At 39.6% G+C, this 17648-nt stretch overlaps 3 protein-coding genes across 6 annotated transcripts in view; 1 reads left to right on the forward strand and 2 right to left on the reverse strand.

Annotated features, from left to right (window-relative positions):
- LOC140676656 (uncharacterized) overlaps positions 1-17648 on the reverse strand; it is a 310270-nt gene that overhangs the window by 290901 nt on the left and 1721 nt on the right. For both annotated transcript variants that reach the window (XM_072916164.1, XM_072916162.1), the window contains exon 2: positions 16380-16646. In XM_072916164.1, the coding sequence (XP_072772265.1) occupies positions 16380-16646 (267 nt within the window). The remainder of the gene's footprint in view (positions 1-16379; positions 16647-17648) is intronic.
- LOC133623968 (uncharacterized) overlaps positions 1-17648 on the forward strand; it is a 289936-nt gene that overhangs the window by 17701 nt on the left and 254587 nt on the right. The gene's annotated exons all lie outside the window — the stretch shown is intronic.
- Positions 8175-10592, reverse strand: LOC133623961 (uncharacterized). The gene is made up of 2 exons (XM_072916106.1): positions 10493-10592; positions 8175-9798 (listed from the first exon to the last, which is right to left on the reverse strand). Exons 1-2 carry the CDS (start codon positions 10590-10592, stop codon positions 8333-8335), a joined length of 1566 nt encoding a protein of 521 aa, XP_072772207.1. The 3' UTR covers positions 8175-8332.

Here is a 17648-nt window from a genome sequence, read left to right on the forward strand (position 1 = left end):
CACCGGCTGTGTTATCCGGCACAACAGTCAAGGGGTGCATTCTACGGCGGGGGGTGCGTTATCCAGCACAACACCTGCCGCAATACACCGCTTCCCACCTACAGCTTTCTTCTTTGCTGTCTCCATTGTTCATTGAACAAATTGCAAAAGATTCACCAACACAGATGTCCAGAATACTGTGGAATTTTGCGATGAAAACAGACGACTTAATAGCTGGCCACCATGCTGTCCCAAAATGTCCTCTACAATCCGTGACGTCACGCGCTGACGTCATCATACCGAGATGTTTTCAGCAGGATATTTCGCGCAAAATTTAAAATTGCACTTTAGTAAGCTAACCCGGCCGTAGTGGCATGTGTTGCAATGTTAAGATTTCATCATTGATATATAAACTATCAGACTGTGTGGTCGGTAGTAGTGGCTTTCAGTAGGCCTTTAAGACTTTAGCTTAGGCGGCTACTTCATATGTTCAAGTGGAAACTCGTTCGGTACACCTTCGAACCGAACCGGAACCCCCGTACCGAAACGGTTCAATACAAATACACGTACCGTTAGACCCCTACTAATTAGTATTCATAAAAATGTAAAACATATGTCTTACATAAGGATTGTGAATGATAGGCGACATTTAAAAAAAGTGCAGTTTCCTTTGAATTTGTCAGATAAGTAAACAGTCCTTCAAATGAAAGATGAAAAACAATTGAGGTTGTTTATAGATATTATCCACAATGAAGTTACAGTAAAACTAAGCACACAAGGGAAAGTACATTCATATACACATGAAGTACACATATGTGTAAGAATCATGTTAACCACCAAAATATTGTCTCGTTCTCCTAAAGTCAATATCGAGTATCCTTTGGTGAGCTGACCGTATCGTCACACCCTTAGTTGACAGCACACCAACCCCATGACATGACACTTCCACGTGATGTAGAACAGTAGTACAACATTTTAAACATACACACACATCTGAAGAATATAAAAAATAAATATATTTGGTGGGCCAAACAAAATGACTCGGCGAACCAATGTTTGGTATGGGCGATATGACTTCAAATCTATATCCTAATAACAATATATGTCACGATATATCATTTGGTATATGAATGATAATAGAAGAATTTCAAAGCGGGTCACAAAAGCTCCTAATTTGGCAGCTGACATAAGCAGTAACATATTGTGTCATTTCTAATTGTATTATTTTGTCAAAACAATTATTATTAATGTACTTGTTTATTTACTGTTAATATCTGGTTACTTTATTTGAGAAAATAATACTGAAATTATGTAATATTTTACTGCATACTTCAGCAACTAAATTAGGAGCCTGTGTAGCCTGTTTTAAAATGGTTCTATTAGTAATTCTATATGAAATAATATATCGCAAAATCCATTTCAAACCATATCGTCTATCCATAGTAAAAACTCTTGTCGTCCTGGTTTGTTTTTATTTTCCTGTGAATAATGTTGTAAAGAGCAGCGTGTTTGTGCGTCACTGAGATTTCAAGACAGTTCATACGATAACTTGTTTTTCCCAAGTGCATGTAAAAGTACTGAATGCATTGTGTGACTGAGCAGAGATGGTGTGTTTGTCTTGCAGACGTCTGTGAAGAACATCTTCACCCTGAGCAACAGAAGTGGAGCTTCAGGATGCGGACGGAGGAGCCACAGCCCTCCCACATTAAGAAGGAAGAGGAATACCCACTGGTCCCCCATTTTAAAGAGGAAGAGGAGGACCCACTGACACCCCATTTTAAAGAGGAAGCGGTGGATCCACTGAGCCCTCGCATTAAGGAGGAAGAGGAGGACCCACAGACCCCTCACATTAAAGAGGAAGAGGAGGAACACAGCATCAGTCAGCAGGGAGAGCATCTTGAAGGACTGGAGGAGGTTGATGTCACCAAGATGCCAGTGACTGGTGTCCCTGTGAAGAGTGAAGGTGATGAGGTCAAAGGTGAGCGTGAGGAGAAGAGAGAGGCGGAGCCTCCAAGCAGCAGCTCAACTCAACACATGACAACAGAAGCTGATGGAGACCACTGTGGAGGATCACAAGCAGACAAGCTCTTAGCTCCACTATCAGATAGTGAGGACACAACGTCACACTCTCCTGACACTGATGATGAAGACTCTAAAGATGATAAGACATGTCACACTGACAACACACACTTCACATGTTCTCTCTGTGACAAAACCTTTAAATCTAGTAATTTGAAAAGACACATGAGAACACACACTGGAGAAAAACCTTTTTCATGTTCAATCTGCAGTAAAGGTTTTACTCATAGGCACGATTTGAAAATGCACATGAGAACACACACTGGGGAAAAACCTTTTTCCTGTTCAGAATGTGGTAAAAGTTTTGTAAGAAATCAAAGTTTAAAAGCACACATGAGAACGCACACTGGAGAAAAACCCTTTTCATGTTCAATCTGCAGTAAAGATTTTACTCATAGGCAACATTTGAAAATACACATGAGAACACACACTGGAGAAAACCCTTTTTCCTGCTCAGAATGTGGTAAAAGTTTTGTAAGAAATCTAAGTTTAAAAGAACACATGAGAACACACACTGGAGAAAAACCTTTTTTATGTTCAATCTGTGGTAAAGATTTTACTCATAGTCAACATTTGAAAAGACACATGAGAACACACACTGGAGAAAAACCTTTTCCATGCTCAATATGCGGTAAAGATTTTACTCAAAAGCACCATTTCAAAGCACACATGAGAATACACACTGGAGAACAACCTTTTTCATGTTCAACCTGCGGTAAAGATTTTACTCGGAGGGACCATTTCAAAAAACACATGAGAACACACACCGGAGAACAACCTTTTTCATGTTCAATCTGCGGTAAAGATTTTACTCGAAGGGACCATTTCAAAAAACACATGAGTACACACACTGGAGAAAAACCTTATACATGTTCAGTATGTTGTAAAAGTTTTATACAAAGACAGCATTTGAAAAGACACATGATAACACACACAGGGGAAAAACCTTATTCATGTTCAATCTGCGGTAAAGATTTTACTCAGAAGCACCATTACAAAGCACACGTGAGTACACACACTGGAGAAAAATCTTAAACATGTTCAGTATGTTGTAAAAGTTTTATACAAAGTCCGCATTTGAAAAGACACATGAGAACACACACAGGAGAGAAAGTGTTGAGTTGCAGTGTGTGTGGTGAAAGATTCTCCTATAAGTACCAGTGTAAGAAACACAAGTGTGCTGGTGAGAACAGCAGCAGCAAATGAAGATGCAGGATTTGAAATAAACTGTCAAAACTTTCACTTTTACTTTCCAACAACATCAGCACACATAACATGTGTGACATCATTGTTGTGTGTGTAACACAATCTTGTTAATATGATTCTAACATTTAGAGATTAGATATTTCAGATTATTGATTTTTTTCAGTCAAGTACATAAGTTAATATACAACGTTGTGTACTTTTATTTAAAAATGAACACAACACTTTGACTGTAAAGGTGAGAATAAACAGGACAAAACATGATACAGATACTTTTTATGTGTATAGAGATATTCAGAAATAATTTTTAATGTTTAATGATGTTATAGATGAATTCCTTTATATGATGTACATATTTGTTTTACATGTGTTCATACCTTTGCTTTTGAGTACACATAAATCCCTCTTAGTTCATATTTACTGGTTCACATCTGAAACATCTTCTGGACCACTTCTGGAAGCATATTATTATTTACTTTATACTTTTAAATTTACTTTTAAATGTGTGACTTTATGAATCATTGGTTGGGTCTCAATAATCCATTCTTTTAATTATCTTTATTACTGTTTTTTGTAATATGAATATTGATTTAGATGTATGTCCCTTTATGCAATATGTAGATTAGAGAAAATGGCAACATTGTTCATTTTAGAATTGATTTTAAAACCTTGCTGTTTGTTTTCAAAGCTTTACATGGACTGGCACCTCAGTATATCTCAGACCTCATCCAAACTTACAATCCTGCACGCGCTCTGAGGTCCGAGAGCCAGCTCCAGCTCGTGGTGTCCAAGACGAGACTTAAAACCAGGGGAGACAGGGCCTTCTCTGTGGTCGGCCCTAAGCTCTGGAACACTCTGCCCCTCCATGTTCTAACTGCTCCCACAGTGGAGTGTTTTAAGTCTCGTCTTAAGACCCACTTTTATTCTCTGGCTTTTAACACTGCGTGAGTTGTGTGGTCCTCTGTTGTCCTCTGTGTTTTTAAAATGTTGCTTTCTATTTACTGTTTTAATTGGTTTTACCCTTTGAAATTGTTTTTAATCATATTTATTTTTTATTGTTTTTAATTGTGTTTAATATTGTTGTGCAGCACTTTGGAAACATTTTGTTGTTTAAATGTGCTATATAAATAAAGTGGATTGGATTGGAACATTATATGTGGAAGGTTATGAAGGATAGTTTTGTTTTTAATAATCTACATTTCTAATTTAAAAAAGTACACATGACAATTGTTTTTTAAAGTTGTTCATGATTTGTTTTCCCCTTTCTTAGAATCCCTCAAACAATAAACATTTCGGGAAACATGGGAAAGTTTGGAATGTTCGGGAAAAGTCAATAATGTGCATCATCCCACAGAGCTTTAATGTACATCCATCCATTTTTTCTTCCATGTGTCCCTTTTATTTGATATGTATAGCCTTTAATCACAAACTTGTCCGCCAAAGGGTGTTGCGTTTTGGAGAAACTCCTGTTAGAGTGCTGTTCAACACAGTAAAGAGGAACCCAGGGACGCTGAGTAAAACGCTTATTTTACTGTGGAAATCTACTCACAAAAACAATCCAAACAGGAGGTAACAAAAAGTGACGCTGCAAAAAAGAGATGGCAAAATGTGCATTGTGGAAAAAAGAGCAAAAGCTACTTATATACAAAAATAAACTCAACTTGGTTTGGAGTTACAAGACGTGCACACTACAAAACAACACCAAGATGGATGGCACTGGGAATGGCCAAGGTAGCAAAATACTGGAAGCACAGAATCAACTGGCGTGGAGCGGAATCGCCGAGTGCCATCCAGCTGTCAAGGTGCTGCTTAAGTAGCACCAGGGTCAATTGGAAGCAGCTGTGCACGTCCCACAACTCCGCCCACAAGGGCAACACAGCAATTCTAGGAGGAAGGAGAAATGTAAACAAGGTCAACTGCACCAAAAGAGGAAAACTGACTGTTAGAGCCAAATTTCCTTATTTGTTGATATTGTTTTTATTTTGTTTTCTCTGATTGATTGCTGGCTTCAGTTCATGCTGAATTTCCCTTTCAGCAGATTGCTCCGCCCACTTCCTGTTGAGAACCAGGAAGTGTTGACAGGGATGGGACTGTTGCTATGGTGCGGTTGCCATGGTAGCCTCCTTTAATTGGGTTCAGTTGGGAACACTCGGGGGCGATTGCATGGAGGACAAACAGTTTTCGACCGTGTCGTGTCGTGCTGTGCGTGGTCAGGTCTCGCTGCTGTGACAATGTGCCATTCAAGGTCAGCATACATAATGTTCTATAACCTACATTTCATTTAATTTTCATAGCTTGGAATAAAGGGATTGTCATATCCAAACACATTTCTACAGTACTGGACATTCAATCATTTGCACGCGTCAAAGTGGTCAACACAGTCGCCCTCAGTATCAGCCCAAAGGTAAGGGCTGTACAATGATAATAAAATGATGATACAAATGTGATGAATTCATCTTGATACTGTCCTGCCACAGTGAATATGTTTCCCTTTTAAAGGGCAAAGTCCTCCCAGGGTCTTTTGTCCTAATGACTGTCTGGTTAAAGTGAGGAGACTATAATTTAGGAAAACTATTTATTTTACAAATGGACTAGAATAAGTAACACATTTTTACAGGTAGCTAAATTCGACAGAACACCTGCATCATCTTCTCAACAACACCCACATTCTTACATACAACATATTTAAGAATGGCGGTAATAAATAAATACAAAGTGTATTCGGACACAAACAATTATTGACGATGTTTACTCTATTAAAGGACATATATGTGCACATGTATGCACTGATTAAAAATACAGAACTATAATGCCCACGTTTAGACTTTCTTTTCCTCCTTCTTCTTCTTATTTCTATTTCCAGCAGACTAGTAGAACATCTTAGGTGTATTGCTGCCCTCCACAGGCTATTAACAGAATGTCCTCCTTCTGTCCTATGGCCCACACTACAGACTTGGACACAAACAGGACAGGAAGTAAAAAGCAGCTTTAAAGAGGTCAAAAACAAAATGTATGCATTCTTTCCAACGGCCGCTGGGTGGCAGCAGAGGCTCCATGTATTACCTGAAGAAACATTTGACTTCTGACCTTTCCACATTATTTATCTCATCTTTACTGCTGGAGTTCAGCTCACTGAGGATGTAAGCTCCATTTTGGTATTTTAATGATCTTTAATTATTCATAAACAGGCTTAAAACAAACCATTATTATCAATACTAACTCATTTTTTTTCACTCTCTACTAATTCAAACAATTCTAGCACAAAAACATTCAGGATGTTCATACAAACAATATTACACATCCCCAAATGTACCACTTTATTATGGTATTAATATCATATATTATTATATTGAATATTCACATGTTTATAACAGTGCTGAACATTTTAATTTCCCCTCGGGGATTAATAAAGTATTTCTGATTCTGATCATTACATCACTCTCATAAAGCCTTTAAAGCTGAATATGTTTTTTACCATAGCTCAGCTTCACAATGTTGGAATAATATTCTTCTATTGTTTAGAATATTACACTTGACTCTTTTTCTTTGCTCAAATGAACAGGATGAAAGTGTCTTTAATTGTCACTACTGAGTGTAACTATATATAATTATGTATATAATAATCTTCCATTCTTCACCTTCATTACCGCTTGATTTAACTCTCATCTTATTTTATCCAGAGAGAACTTGACCATAAAAAGATGGCTGCACATCAATAAACTGCCACTAAACTTCAATAAAACTAAATATATCATATTTGGAGATTGTAAAAATGTAAAACACAAGTTATGATGGATATTATTGAAATGAAAGGAATAAAGGTAATCACATGTTTAGGAGTTAATATAGATGATGAAGTAAGCGGGAAACTACATATAAATCATATAAAGAAAACATTAAAAAAATGGAGTGCAATACTAAATAGAATGAAATACATACTTACAAATATTAACTACATTTATTGTAACTACCTTCAGTTAAAGCATACATTGTTTATTGCATAAAGGTCTGGGGACATACATATAAAACAATCACAAAACAATATTCATATTACAAAAGAGATTAATAAAGATAATTAACAAAATGGATTATAGAGACCCAACAAATGATTCATAAAGTCACACATTTTAAAAGTAAATAATCTTGTGTAAAAGACAATTGGTCAAATAATGTATAAAGTAAATAATAATACGCTTCCAGAAGTGGTCCAGAAGATGTTTCAGATGTGAACCAGTAAATATGAACTAAGAGGGATTTATGTGTACTCAAAAGCAAAGGTATGAACACATGTAAAACAAATATGTATATCATATAAAGGAGTTCATCTATGGAATCATCTACAATTAGAAAATAAAATATGTAACACTTCATTATTTCAAAAAATATATATAAAACACTATCATGAATAAGTATAAAAGTGAATTATGAATATCTACACTTAAAATGTTTATTGTATGTAACATATTTTATGTACTGTTTATTCTCGCCTTTTTAGTCAAATTGTTCTGTACATTTTAAAATACACAAATGTGTATATTAACTCATGTACTTGACTGAAATAAAAGCACTAATTTGAAGTGTCTAATTCAGTGGTCCCCAACCACCGAGCCGCGGCCCGGTGCCGGGCCACATAAGGGGGAAAAAATAAATAAATAAATAATATATATTTTCTTTTTATTAAATCAACATAAAAAACACAAGATACACTTACAATTAGTGCACCAACCCAAAAAAAAAAACCCTCCCCCATTTACACTCATTCACACAAAAGGGTTGTTTTATTCTGTTATTAATATTTCTGGTTCCTACATTATGTATCAATATAGATCAATACAGTCTGCAGGCAGGGATACAGCCCGTAAGCACACATGATTGTATTTTTTTATGACAAAAACAAAACAAAACAAGGTCCGCAGTTACAAAAAGGTGGGGAACCAATGGTCTATTCTAGAAATGTTAAAATCATACATTGTGTTACACACACAACAATGATGTCACACATGTTATATATGCTGATGTTGTTAGAAAGTCAAAGTTAAAGTTTTGACAGTTTATTTCAAATCCTGCATCTTCATTTGCTGCTGCTGTTCTCACCAGCACACTTGTGTTTCTTACACTGGTACTTATAGGAGAATCTTTCACCACACACACTGCAACTCAACACTTTCTCTCCTGTGTGTGTTCTCATGTGTACTGTAAGAGTTTCTAGGTGACGAAAGCTTTTGTGGCAGCTTGAACAGGAGTATGGTTTTTCACCAGAGTGCGTTCTCATGTGTGATTTTAACTGCTGTCTTTCTTTATAACTTTTACCACATACTGAACATATAAAAAGTTTTTCACCAATGTGTGTTCTCATGTGCACTTTTAAACTTTGATTTATTACAAAACCTTTACCACATTCTAAACAGGAAAAAGGTTTTTCTCCAGTGTGTATTCTCATGTGTGCCTTTAAACTTTGATTTATTACAAAACTTTTACCACATTCTGAGCAGGAAAAAGGTTTTTCTCCAGTGTGTATTCTCATGTGCGCTTTGAAATGGTCCCTTCTCGTAAGATCTTTACAGCAGATTGAACATGAAAAAGGTTTTTCTCCAGTGTGTATTCTCATGTGTGCTTTGAAATGTTGCCTTTGAGTAAAATCTTTACCGCAGACTGAACATGAAAAAGGTTTTTCTCCAGTGTGTGTTCTCATGTGTATTTTTAAACTTTGATTTATTACAAAACTTTTACCACATTCTGAGCAGGAATAAGGTTTTTCTCCAGTGTGTATTTTCATGTGTGTTTTCAAATATTGCCTTTGACTAAAATCTTTACTGCAGATTGAACACGAAAAAGGTTTCCCTCCAGTGTGTGTTCTCATGTGTAATTTCAAATTTCCATTTGTTACAAAGCTTTTACCACATTCTGAGCAGGAAAAAGGTTTTTCTCCAGTGTGTGTTCTCATGTGTCTTTTCAGATGACAATGGTATTTAAAAGTTTTGTCACAGAGAGAACATGTGACGTGTGTGTTGTCAGTGTGACATGTCTTATCATCTTTAGAGTCTTCATCATCAGTGTCAGGAGAGTGTGACGTTGTGTCCTCACTATCTGATAGTGGAGCTAAGAGCTTGTCTGCTTGTGATCCTCCACAGTGGTCTCCATCAGCTTCTGTTGTCATGTGTTGAGTTGAGCTGCTGCTTGGAGGCTCCGCCTCTCTCTTCTCCTCACTCTCACCTTTGACCTCATCACCTTCACTCTTCACAGGGACACCAGTCACTGGCATCTTGGTGACATCAACCTCCTCCAGTCCTTCAAGATGCTCTCCCTGCTGACTGATGCTGTGTTCCTCCTCTTCCTCTTTAATGTGAAGGGTCAGTGGGTCCTCCTCTTCCTCTTTAAAATGGGGTGTCAGTGGGTTCTCCTCTTCCTCTTTAATGTGAGGGATCAGTGGGTCCTCCTCTTCCTTTTTAAAATGATGGATCAGTGGGCATTCCTCTTCCTTCTTAATGTGGGAGGACCCCTCCTGCTGCTCAGGTGGACGATATTTTTCACAGACGTCTGCAGGACACAAGAAGACAAACACATGCTGGGGTCGAAAATGATAAGATTTTACCAATTCAGATTTCCTTTACGATTCGGTTATTTGTGGACTCACTTTTGCTTTCACATTCAGTAAAAAGGAGAAGAAACAGGTCGATTAGCGTCAACTTTGACTAGTTGAGAAGTAACATGAGCGTACAAAGCCAACAGTGAGGTCTTAAGAGGCACAGATTTTACGGGTCCCCCATGGAGTGACAGAGGGCCTTAAGGACAATATTCTGCCTTGAAAATATCTATAAAATAAAAATATTTTTGGCTAGAAATTAACAAAATACTACACGTTATTTTGATGCAATTACAAAAGAATGTCCAGTATAATTCTCAGGGCATTCAATCCATCACAAATGGACTGTTAAACTCAACATATATACATACATATACAGTATATATATATATATACATACATATACACTGTATATACACATGTACACATACTTATATACTGTATATATACATATACACATACTTATATACTGTATATATACATGTACATACACATGTACACATACTTATATACTGTATATATACATATACACATACTTATATACTGTATATATACATGTACACATACATATATACATTTACACACTAGGGTTGTACGGTATACATAAAATATTGCGGAACCAATCAATTGAAATCGGTACTATACTACCTTTGAAAAGTACCAGTTCGGCTCCTTCATCTGAGTGCCCTTTTGCGGTGGTGACTACAGGGTCGAGGCACACACACAAAGTGCATACAAGCAATAACATCTTGAAGAGGAAGAAAGGCAAAAAACTACTATTCTACTGGTTAATAATGAGGGTGTGAAGTACAACATGGAGGTATTTGGGATTTTCAAAACTAACAATAAAGGTGACGCTTTAAACAAGGAGGCACCGCGTTGCAAGTACTGTTTTACACCTTTCTTGCTTGTCGGCTCCCAGACCGTGGTCGAGGAGAGCAGGGGAGACCTTTCACTTTGGTCGGAATGACGAGGCCATCGATTAGTTACAACATTCAGATCTACACAAGGAGTTATAAAGAGTGACAGGTAATAATGTTATTGTTACACCTGTCCTGCTGTTCGGTCCAGTGCAGACTACTCTCATATGAAACTTATCTCAACTGCATTATGCCAGATATTTGAATTAACACACTAATTAATATTAGTTATTAAAAAGTAATTCCATTAGCAGGGCTCGAATTTAACCATAGCAACCGTGGCAAAAAACGCTACTGCCCTTGTGACTTGCCGTAATGCCCTAAAAAATTTACCAACATCGACGACAAGAACATGCCGTGACCGCCCTTGACTTTTTACTTGTTAATGGACGAGGGATGTAACGATAAACAATATAATGATCATTTGCGATAAATTTCCCGACGGTTAGTAGTACGTCAATTTTTTTAATTACAGCAAAATCGTCATTTACTAATGCATTTTAGGCAACACAAAGTCAGGCGCATGCGCACTAGCGTTGGTCGGCTTGATAATCATGGCGGACAAGCTACACGGACTTTGCTACGGAGATTGGCCCTCGGAGTAAACGGAGCAAAGCGCTTGGGTTAACGTAATTTTTCCTCACTTCCCGCCGTGCGTTTAAGAGCGCACTGCTGTGTTTAGATGGAGACAGGTGTGGACAATATTGGAGACACTTGTTCCCACACGCGTTGCAAGTACTGTTTTACACCTTTCTTGCTTGTCGGCTCCCAGACCGTGGTCGAGGAGAGCAGGGGAGACCTTTCACTTTGGTGGGAATGACGAGGCCATCGATTAGTTACAACTTGAGTCACTTTATTTATAATTTCCACAGGGCACAAGCGGACATCCACCATGCTATTGACACTCCTGCACATGCTAGCGCTACCTCTCCTAACTCGCCCACTCACTTACTCGTCACGCACCTTACATACTGCCATTCTTAAAGGAGCACACACACCAGTGACGTGCAGTGAGGTTGATGGCTGGTGAGGCACTGACTTCATCACAGTCAGATTTACAAACATATGAACCCTAAAGAGTATCTTATTCACCATTTTCCTGACCTCATGAAATTAAACAATGGATGTCCGCTAACTTTTTGCAACTCGACTCCAAGAAAAATGGAAATGCTGATTATCAGTCCTGCTCGACACCGACATTTATTTAATAATAAAACCTTAACATTTGACAACCAAACAATTACACAAGGCGACTCGGTAAAGAATCTGAGTATTATCTTCCACCCAACTCTCTCGTTTGAGTCACATTAAGAGTGTTACTAAAACAGCCTACTTTCATCTTCGTAATATCGCTAAAATGTGTTCTTTTAACAACACTCAGTAAACGTTTGGGAACTGAGGAGACACATTTTTTAAGCTTCTCAGGTGGAATTCTTTCCCATTCTTGCTTGATGTACAGCTTAAGTTGTTCAACAGTCCGGGGGTCTCCGTTGTGCTATTTTAGGCTTCATAATGCGCCACACATTTTCAATGGGAGACATGTCTGGACTACAGGCAGGCCAGTCTAGTACCCGCACTCTTTTACTATGAAGCCACGTTGATGCAACACGTGGCTTGGCATTGTCTTGCTGAAATAAGCAGGGGCGTCCATGGTAACGTTGCTTGGATGACCACATATGTTGCTCCAAAACCTGTATGTACCTTTCAGCAATAATGGTGCCTTCACAGATGTGTAAGTTACCCATGTCTTGGGCACTAATACACCCCCATACCATCACACATGCTGCCTTTTACACTTTGCGCCTATAACAATCCGGATGGTTCTTTTCCTCTTTGGTCCGGAGGACACGACGTCCACAGTTTCCAAAAACAATTTGAAATGTGGACTCGTCAGACCACAGAACACTTTTCCACTTTGCATCAGTCCATCTTAGATGAGCTCAGGCCCAGCGAAGCCGACGGCGTTTCTGGGTGTTGTTGATAAACGGTTTTTGCCTTGCATAGGAGAGTTTTAACTTGCACTTACAGATGTAGCGACCAACTGTAGTTACTGACAGTGGGTTTCTGAAGTGTTCCTGAGCCCATGTGGTGATATCCTTTACACACTGATGTCGCTTGTTGATGCAGTACAGCCTGAGGGATCGAAGGTCACGGGCTTAGCTGCTTACATGCAGTGATTTCTCCAGATTCTCTGAACCCTTTGATGATATTACGGACCGTAGATGGTGAAATCCCTAAATTCCTTGCATTAGATGGTTGAGAAAGGTTTTTCTTAAACTGTTCAACAATTTGCTCACGCATTTGTTGACAAAGTGGTGACCCTCGCCCCCATCCTTGTTTGTGAATGACTGAGCATTTCATGGAATCTACTTTTATACCCAATCATGGCACCCACCTGTTCCTAATTTGCCTGTTCACCTGTGGCATGTTCCAAACAAGTGTTTGATGAGCATTCCTCAACTTTATCAGTATTTATTGCCACCTTTCCCAACTTCTTTGTCACGTGTTGCTGGCATCAAATTGTAAAGTTAATGATTATTTGCAAAAAAAAAAAAGTTTATCAGTTTGAACATCAAATATGTTGTCTTTGTAGCATATTCAACTGACTCAAAGAACTCCGGCTTATTAGTGATTCCCAGAGCCCAAAAAAGTCTGCGGGCTATAGAGCGTTTTCTATTGGGGCTCCAGTACTATGGAATGCCCTCCCGGTAGCAGTTAGAGATGCTACCTCAGTAGAAGCATTTAAGTCCCATCTTAAAACTCATTTGTATACTATAGCCTGTAAATAGACCCCCTTTTTAGACCAGTTGATCTGCCGCTTATTTTATTTTCTCCTCTAGGAGCTCTGTGCTCTTGTGTCATCCTTTTGTGTTCCGGATGTTTCCCTCTTGTTTTCATGTGGTTTTTTTTTTGCCTTTTGGTTGGGGACCCTTTGGGACTGTGTGACAAGTTTTTGTGAACTTCTGGATCGGCCTCCCGGGAGCCTTCTGGCCATGGACACCAGCTGCTGGGTCTCTGCCACACCAGAGTCCGTTTGGAGAGACTGGAGGAGATGCGGATGAAGAGGCAGGGCTGCGGAGCTGGGACGGACAAGCTTCACAGTGTCTTGGCTGAATGAGCAGGTATCGGACACCTCGGTCTCCTTGGACGTATCCTCGCTCATCCGTGCGGACTGGATACTGGCCAGGAGTTGGTGGGTGGTTGAGGGTGGAGTCAGCTCTCTTGGTTGCTTTGTTGGGTCTGCTCCTGTCTCTGGCCATGTTTCCCCCACCCCAGCAGACGATGGCGTGGAACACCGCAGAGGTCACCACAGTGTATATGTTTTGTTTATTGTTGTTTTTTTCACTTTTGTGGCTGTGTGTAGAAGTGACTGCTCTTCTAAAGGCCTACTGAAATGCGATTTTCTTATTTAAACGGGGATAGCAGGTCCATTCTATGTGTCATACTTGATCATTTCGCGATATTGCCATATTTTTGCTGAAAGGATTTAGTAGAGAACATCGACGATAAAGTTCGCAACTTTTGGTCGCTGATAAAAAAGCCTTGCCTGTACCGGAAGTAGCAGACGAGTAGCGTGACGTCACAGGTTGTGGAGCTCCTCACATCCGCACATTGTTTACAATCATGGCCACCAGCAGCGAGAGCGATTCGGACCGAGAAAGCGACGATTTCCCCATTAATTTGAGCCAGGATGAAAGATTTGTGGATGAGGAAAGTGAGAGTGAAGGACTAGAGGGCAGTGGGAGCGATTCAGATAGGGAAGATGCTGTGAGAGGCGGGTGGGACCTGATATTCAGCTGGGAATGACTAAAACAGTAAATAAACACAAGACATATATATACTCTATTAGCCACAACACAACCAGGCTTATATTTAATATGCCACAAATTAATCCCGCATAACAAACACCTCCCCCCTCCCGTCCATATAACCCGCCAATACAACTCAAACACCTGCACAACACACTCAATCCCACAGCCCAAAGTACCGTTCACCTCCCCAAAGTTCATACAGCACATATATTTCCCCAAAGTTACGTACGTGAGACTTTTTGAGACTTTTATTAGTAGGTTGCACAGTGAAGTACATATTTCGTACAATTGACCACTAAATGGTAACACCCCAATAAGTTTTTCAACTTGTTTAAGTCAGATTGATTCATGATACAGATATATACTATCATATATACTATCATCATAATACAGTCATCACACAAGATAATCATCAGGGTGTATACATTGAATTATTTACGTGACATGCACATAGCGGCACGCACGTACGGGCAAGCGATCAAATGTTTGGAAGCGTACTCACGGTACCGTGTCTGCGTATCCAACTCAAAGTCCTCCTGGTAAGAGTCTCTGTTGTCCCAGTTATCCACAGGCCAATGGTAAAGCTTGACTGTCATCTTTCGGGAATGTAAACAATGAAACACCGGCCGTGTTTGTGTTGCTGCAGTCGGCCGCAATACAACGCTTCCCACCTACAGCTTTCTTCTTTGCTGTCTCCATTGTTCATTGAACAAATTGCAAAAGATTCACCAACACAGATGTCCAGAATACTGTGGAATTTTGCGATGAAACAGACGACTTAATAGCTGGCCACCATGCTGTCTCAAAATGTCCTCCACAATCCGCGACGTCACATGCTGACGTCATCATACCGAGACGTTTTCAGCAGGATATGTCGCTCAAAATTTAAAATTGCACTTAAGTAAACTAACCCGGCCGTATTGGCATGTGTTGCAATGTTAAGATTTCATCATTGATGTATAAATTATCAGACTGCGTGGTCGGTAGTAGTGGCTTTCAGTAGGTCTTTAATGTTCTTTGATGTTTCCCTCTTACACACATGTTTATGTGTGCTATGGCTATGAGGTTCTTGTTTTCTCTTTGGCCTCAGTCTGGACCCCCTCTCCAGGGGCCCAGGCTTAGACTGATTTTTTTTTACCCCCCCTTCCCCAGCATTTACCTGTTTCTCACCTTTTTTGTAAGGGGCGCCGGAAGTTGGCAGACCCGTCAGCGATCCTGTTCTGTCTCCCTGTAATGTTTGTCTGCTCTTGAATGGGATTGTGCGGAAAATTTTAATTTCCCCTCTGACATCAATCTTTTGCGTGTGGTTGCTTCCTTATTTGTCATTATTCAAAGCTGATGTTAATGTGTAGCAGCGGCAGCTGAACTCAATGTGACAACGTGTCATAGTTACGTCAGTCAGCTGGAATAAAAAATACAAATAGTTGTGTCGATAGTCCAGAATCTTCTCGGTCCTCATGGACGACATAATTAGGAACCGGTACTAAAATAATGGTACTTGGTGTACATCCCTAATGTTCACCACTAAACCTTTGAAATATGCTGACATATGTGCTGCTAAAGGTAAATAAACAGTAGCCATATTGAATGTTTGCCTTCATTTGACCACGTGAGGTAAGGAGGACGGCCTCTAGGTCACATGGTTACACCCCAGCAATTACATTGTTGATGATTGATGAGCATTCATTTTTAAATGGTGGTGTTAAAAAGCAAATATATCTCCATATTTAGTCATAAATGTGGCCCCCGGATGAACATGTGTCACAAACATTGTAATAGATGATATGTGGATGTTGTGCTTACTTGGACTGTGATGAAGCTGTGAGGACTCAGGTGCTTTGTCTTCATGCTCTTCAGTCTTCACAGAGACAACAGTCAGTGGAAACTTGGTGAGATCAGCCTCCTCCTGCCCTACAGGACACTCTCCCTCCTCTTCCTCTTTAAAATAAGGGGGCTGTGGATCCTCCTCGTCCCCTTTAAAGCGTGAGGGCTGTGTATCCTCTAAAGTGAAACTGTCCCCCTGGAGATGAGGGAGACATTCTTCTTGGTGTCCAATCAGCTGATGGATGTCTACAGGACACAAACAAAACACATTTTAACTCTCTACATGCTAAATATTAAATCGTACATGAAATATAGGGCTGTAGCTATTGAGCATTTTATTAATCAAGTGTTCTACTGAAATGTTTTCAATTACCGTATTTTTTGGACTACCGTATTTTCCGCACTATAAGGCGCACCGGATTATTAGCCGCACCTTCTATGAATTACATATTTCATAATTTTGTCCACCAATAAGCCGCCCCGGACTAAAAGCCGCGCCTACGCTGCGCTAAAGTGAATGTCAAAAAAACGCTGCGCTAAAGTGAATGTCAAAAAAACAGTCAGATAGTTCAGTCAAACTTTAATAATATATTGAAAACCAGCGTTCTAACAACTCTGTCCCAAAATGTACGCAAATGTGCAATCACAAACATAGTAAAATTCAAAATGGTGTAGAGCAATAAATAGCAACATAATGTTGCTCGAACGTTAATGTCACAACACACAAAATAAACATAGCGCTCACCTTCTGAAGTTATTCTTCATTCGTAAATCCTTCGAATTCTTCGTCTTCGGTGTCCGAATTGAAAAGTTGTGCAAGCGTGGGATCCAAAAATGGCCGGTTCCGTCTCGTAGAAGTCATCGGGAGTCAGTGTCGCTGTTGTTGTGCAGCAGTTCTGTGAATCCTGCCTTCCGGAAAGCTCGGACCACAGTTGTGACCGAAACTATCTGCCCAGGCATTTACGATCCACTGGCAGATGTTGGCGTATGTCGACCGGCGCTATCTGCCCGTCTTAGTGAAGGTGTGTTCGCCTTCGGAGCTGTGTGAAAAAAGCCACCCGGCCTCTTCGCGTAAACTTCCCTTAACCACTCGCTCATCTTTTCTTCATCCATCCATCCCTTCGAGTTAGCTTTTATGATGACGCCGGCTGGAAAGGTCTCTTTTGGATGGGTGGAAGTTAGCATGGCAAGCTAGAACCACAGTGAAGGATGACTCCTCATTCCCTGTGGTGCGAATATTCACCGTAC

The sequence above is a fragment of the Nerophis lumbriciformis genome, linkage group LG26 (genome assembly GCF_033978685.3).
Source record: "Nerophis lumbriciformis linkage group LG26, RoL_Nlum_v2.1, whole genome shotgun sequence".
NCBI classification, from domain to species: domain Eukaryota; kingdom Metazoa; phylum Chordata; class Actinopteri; order Syngnathiformes; family Syngnathidae; genus Nerophis; species Nerophis lumbriciformis.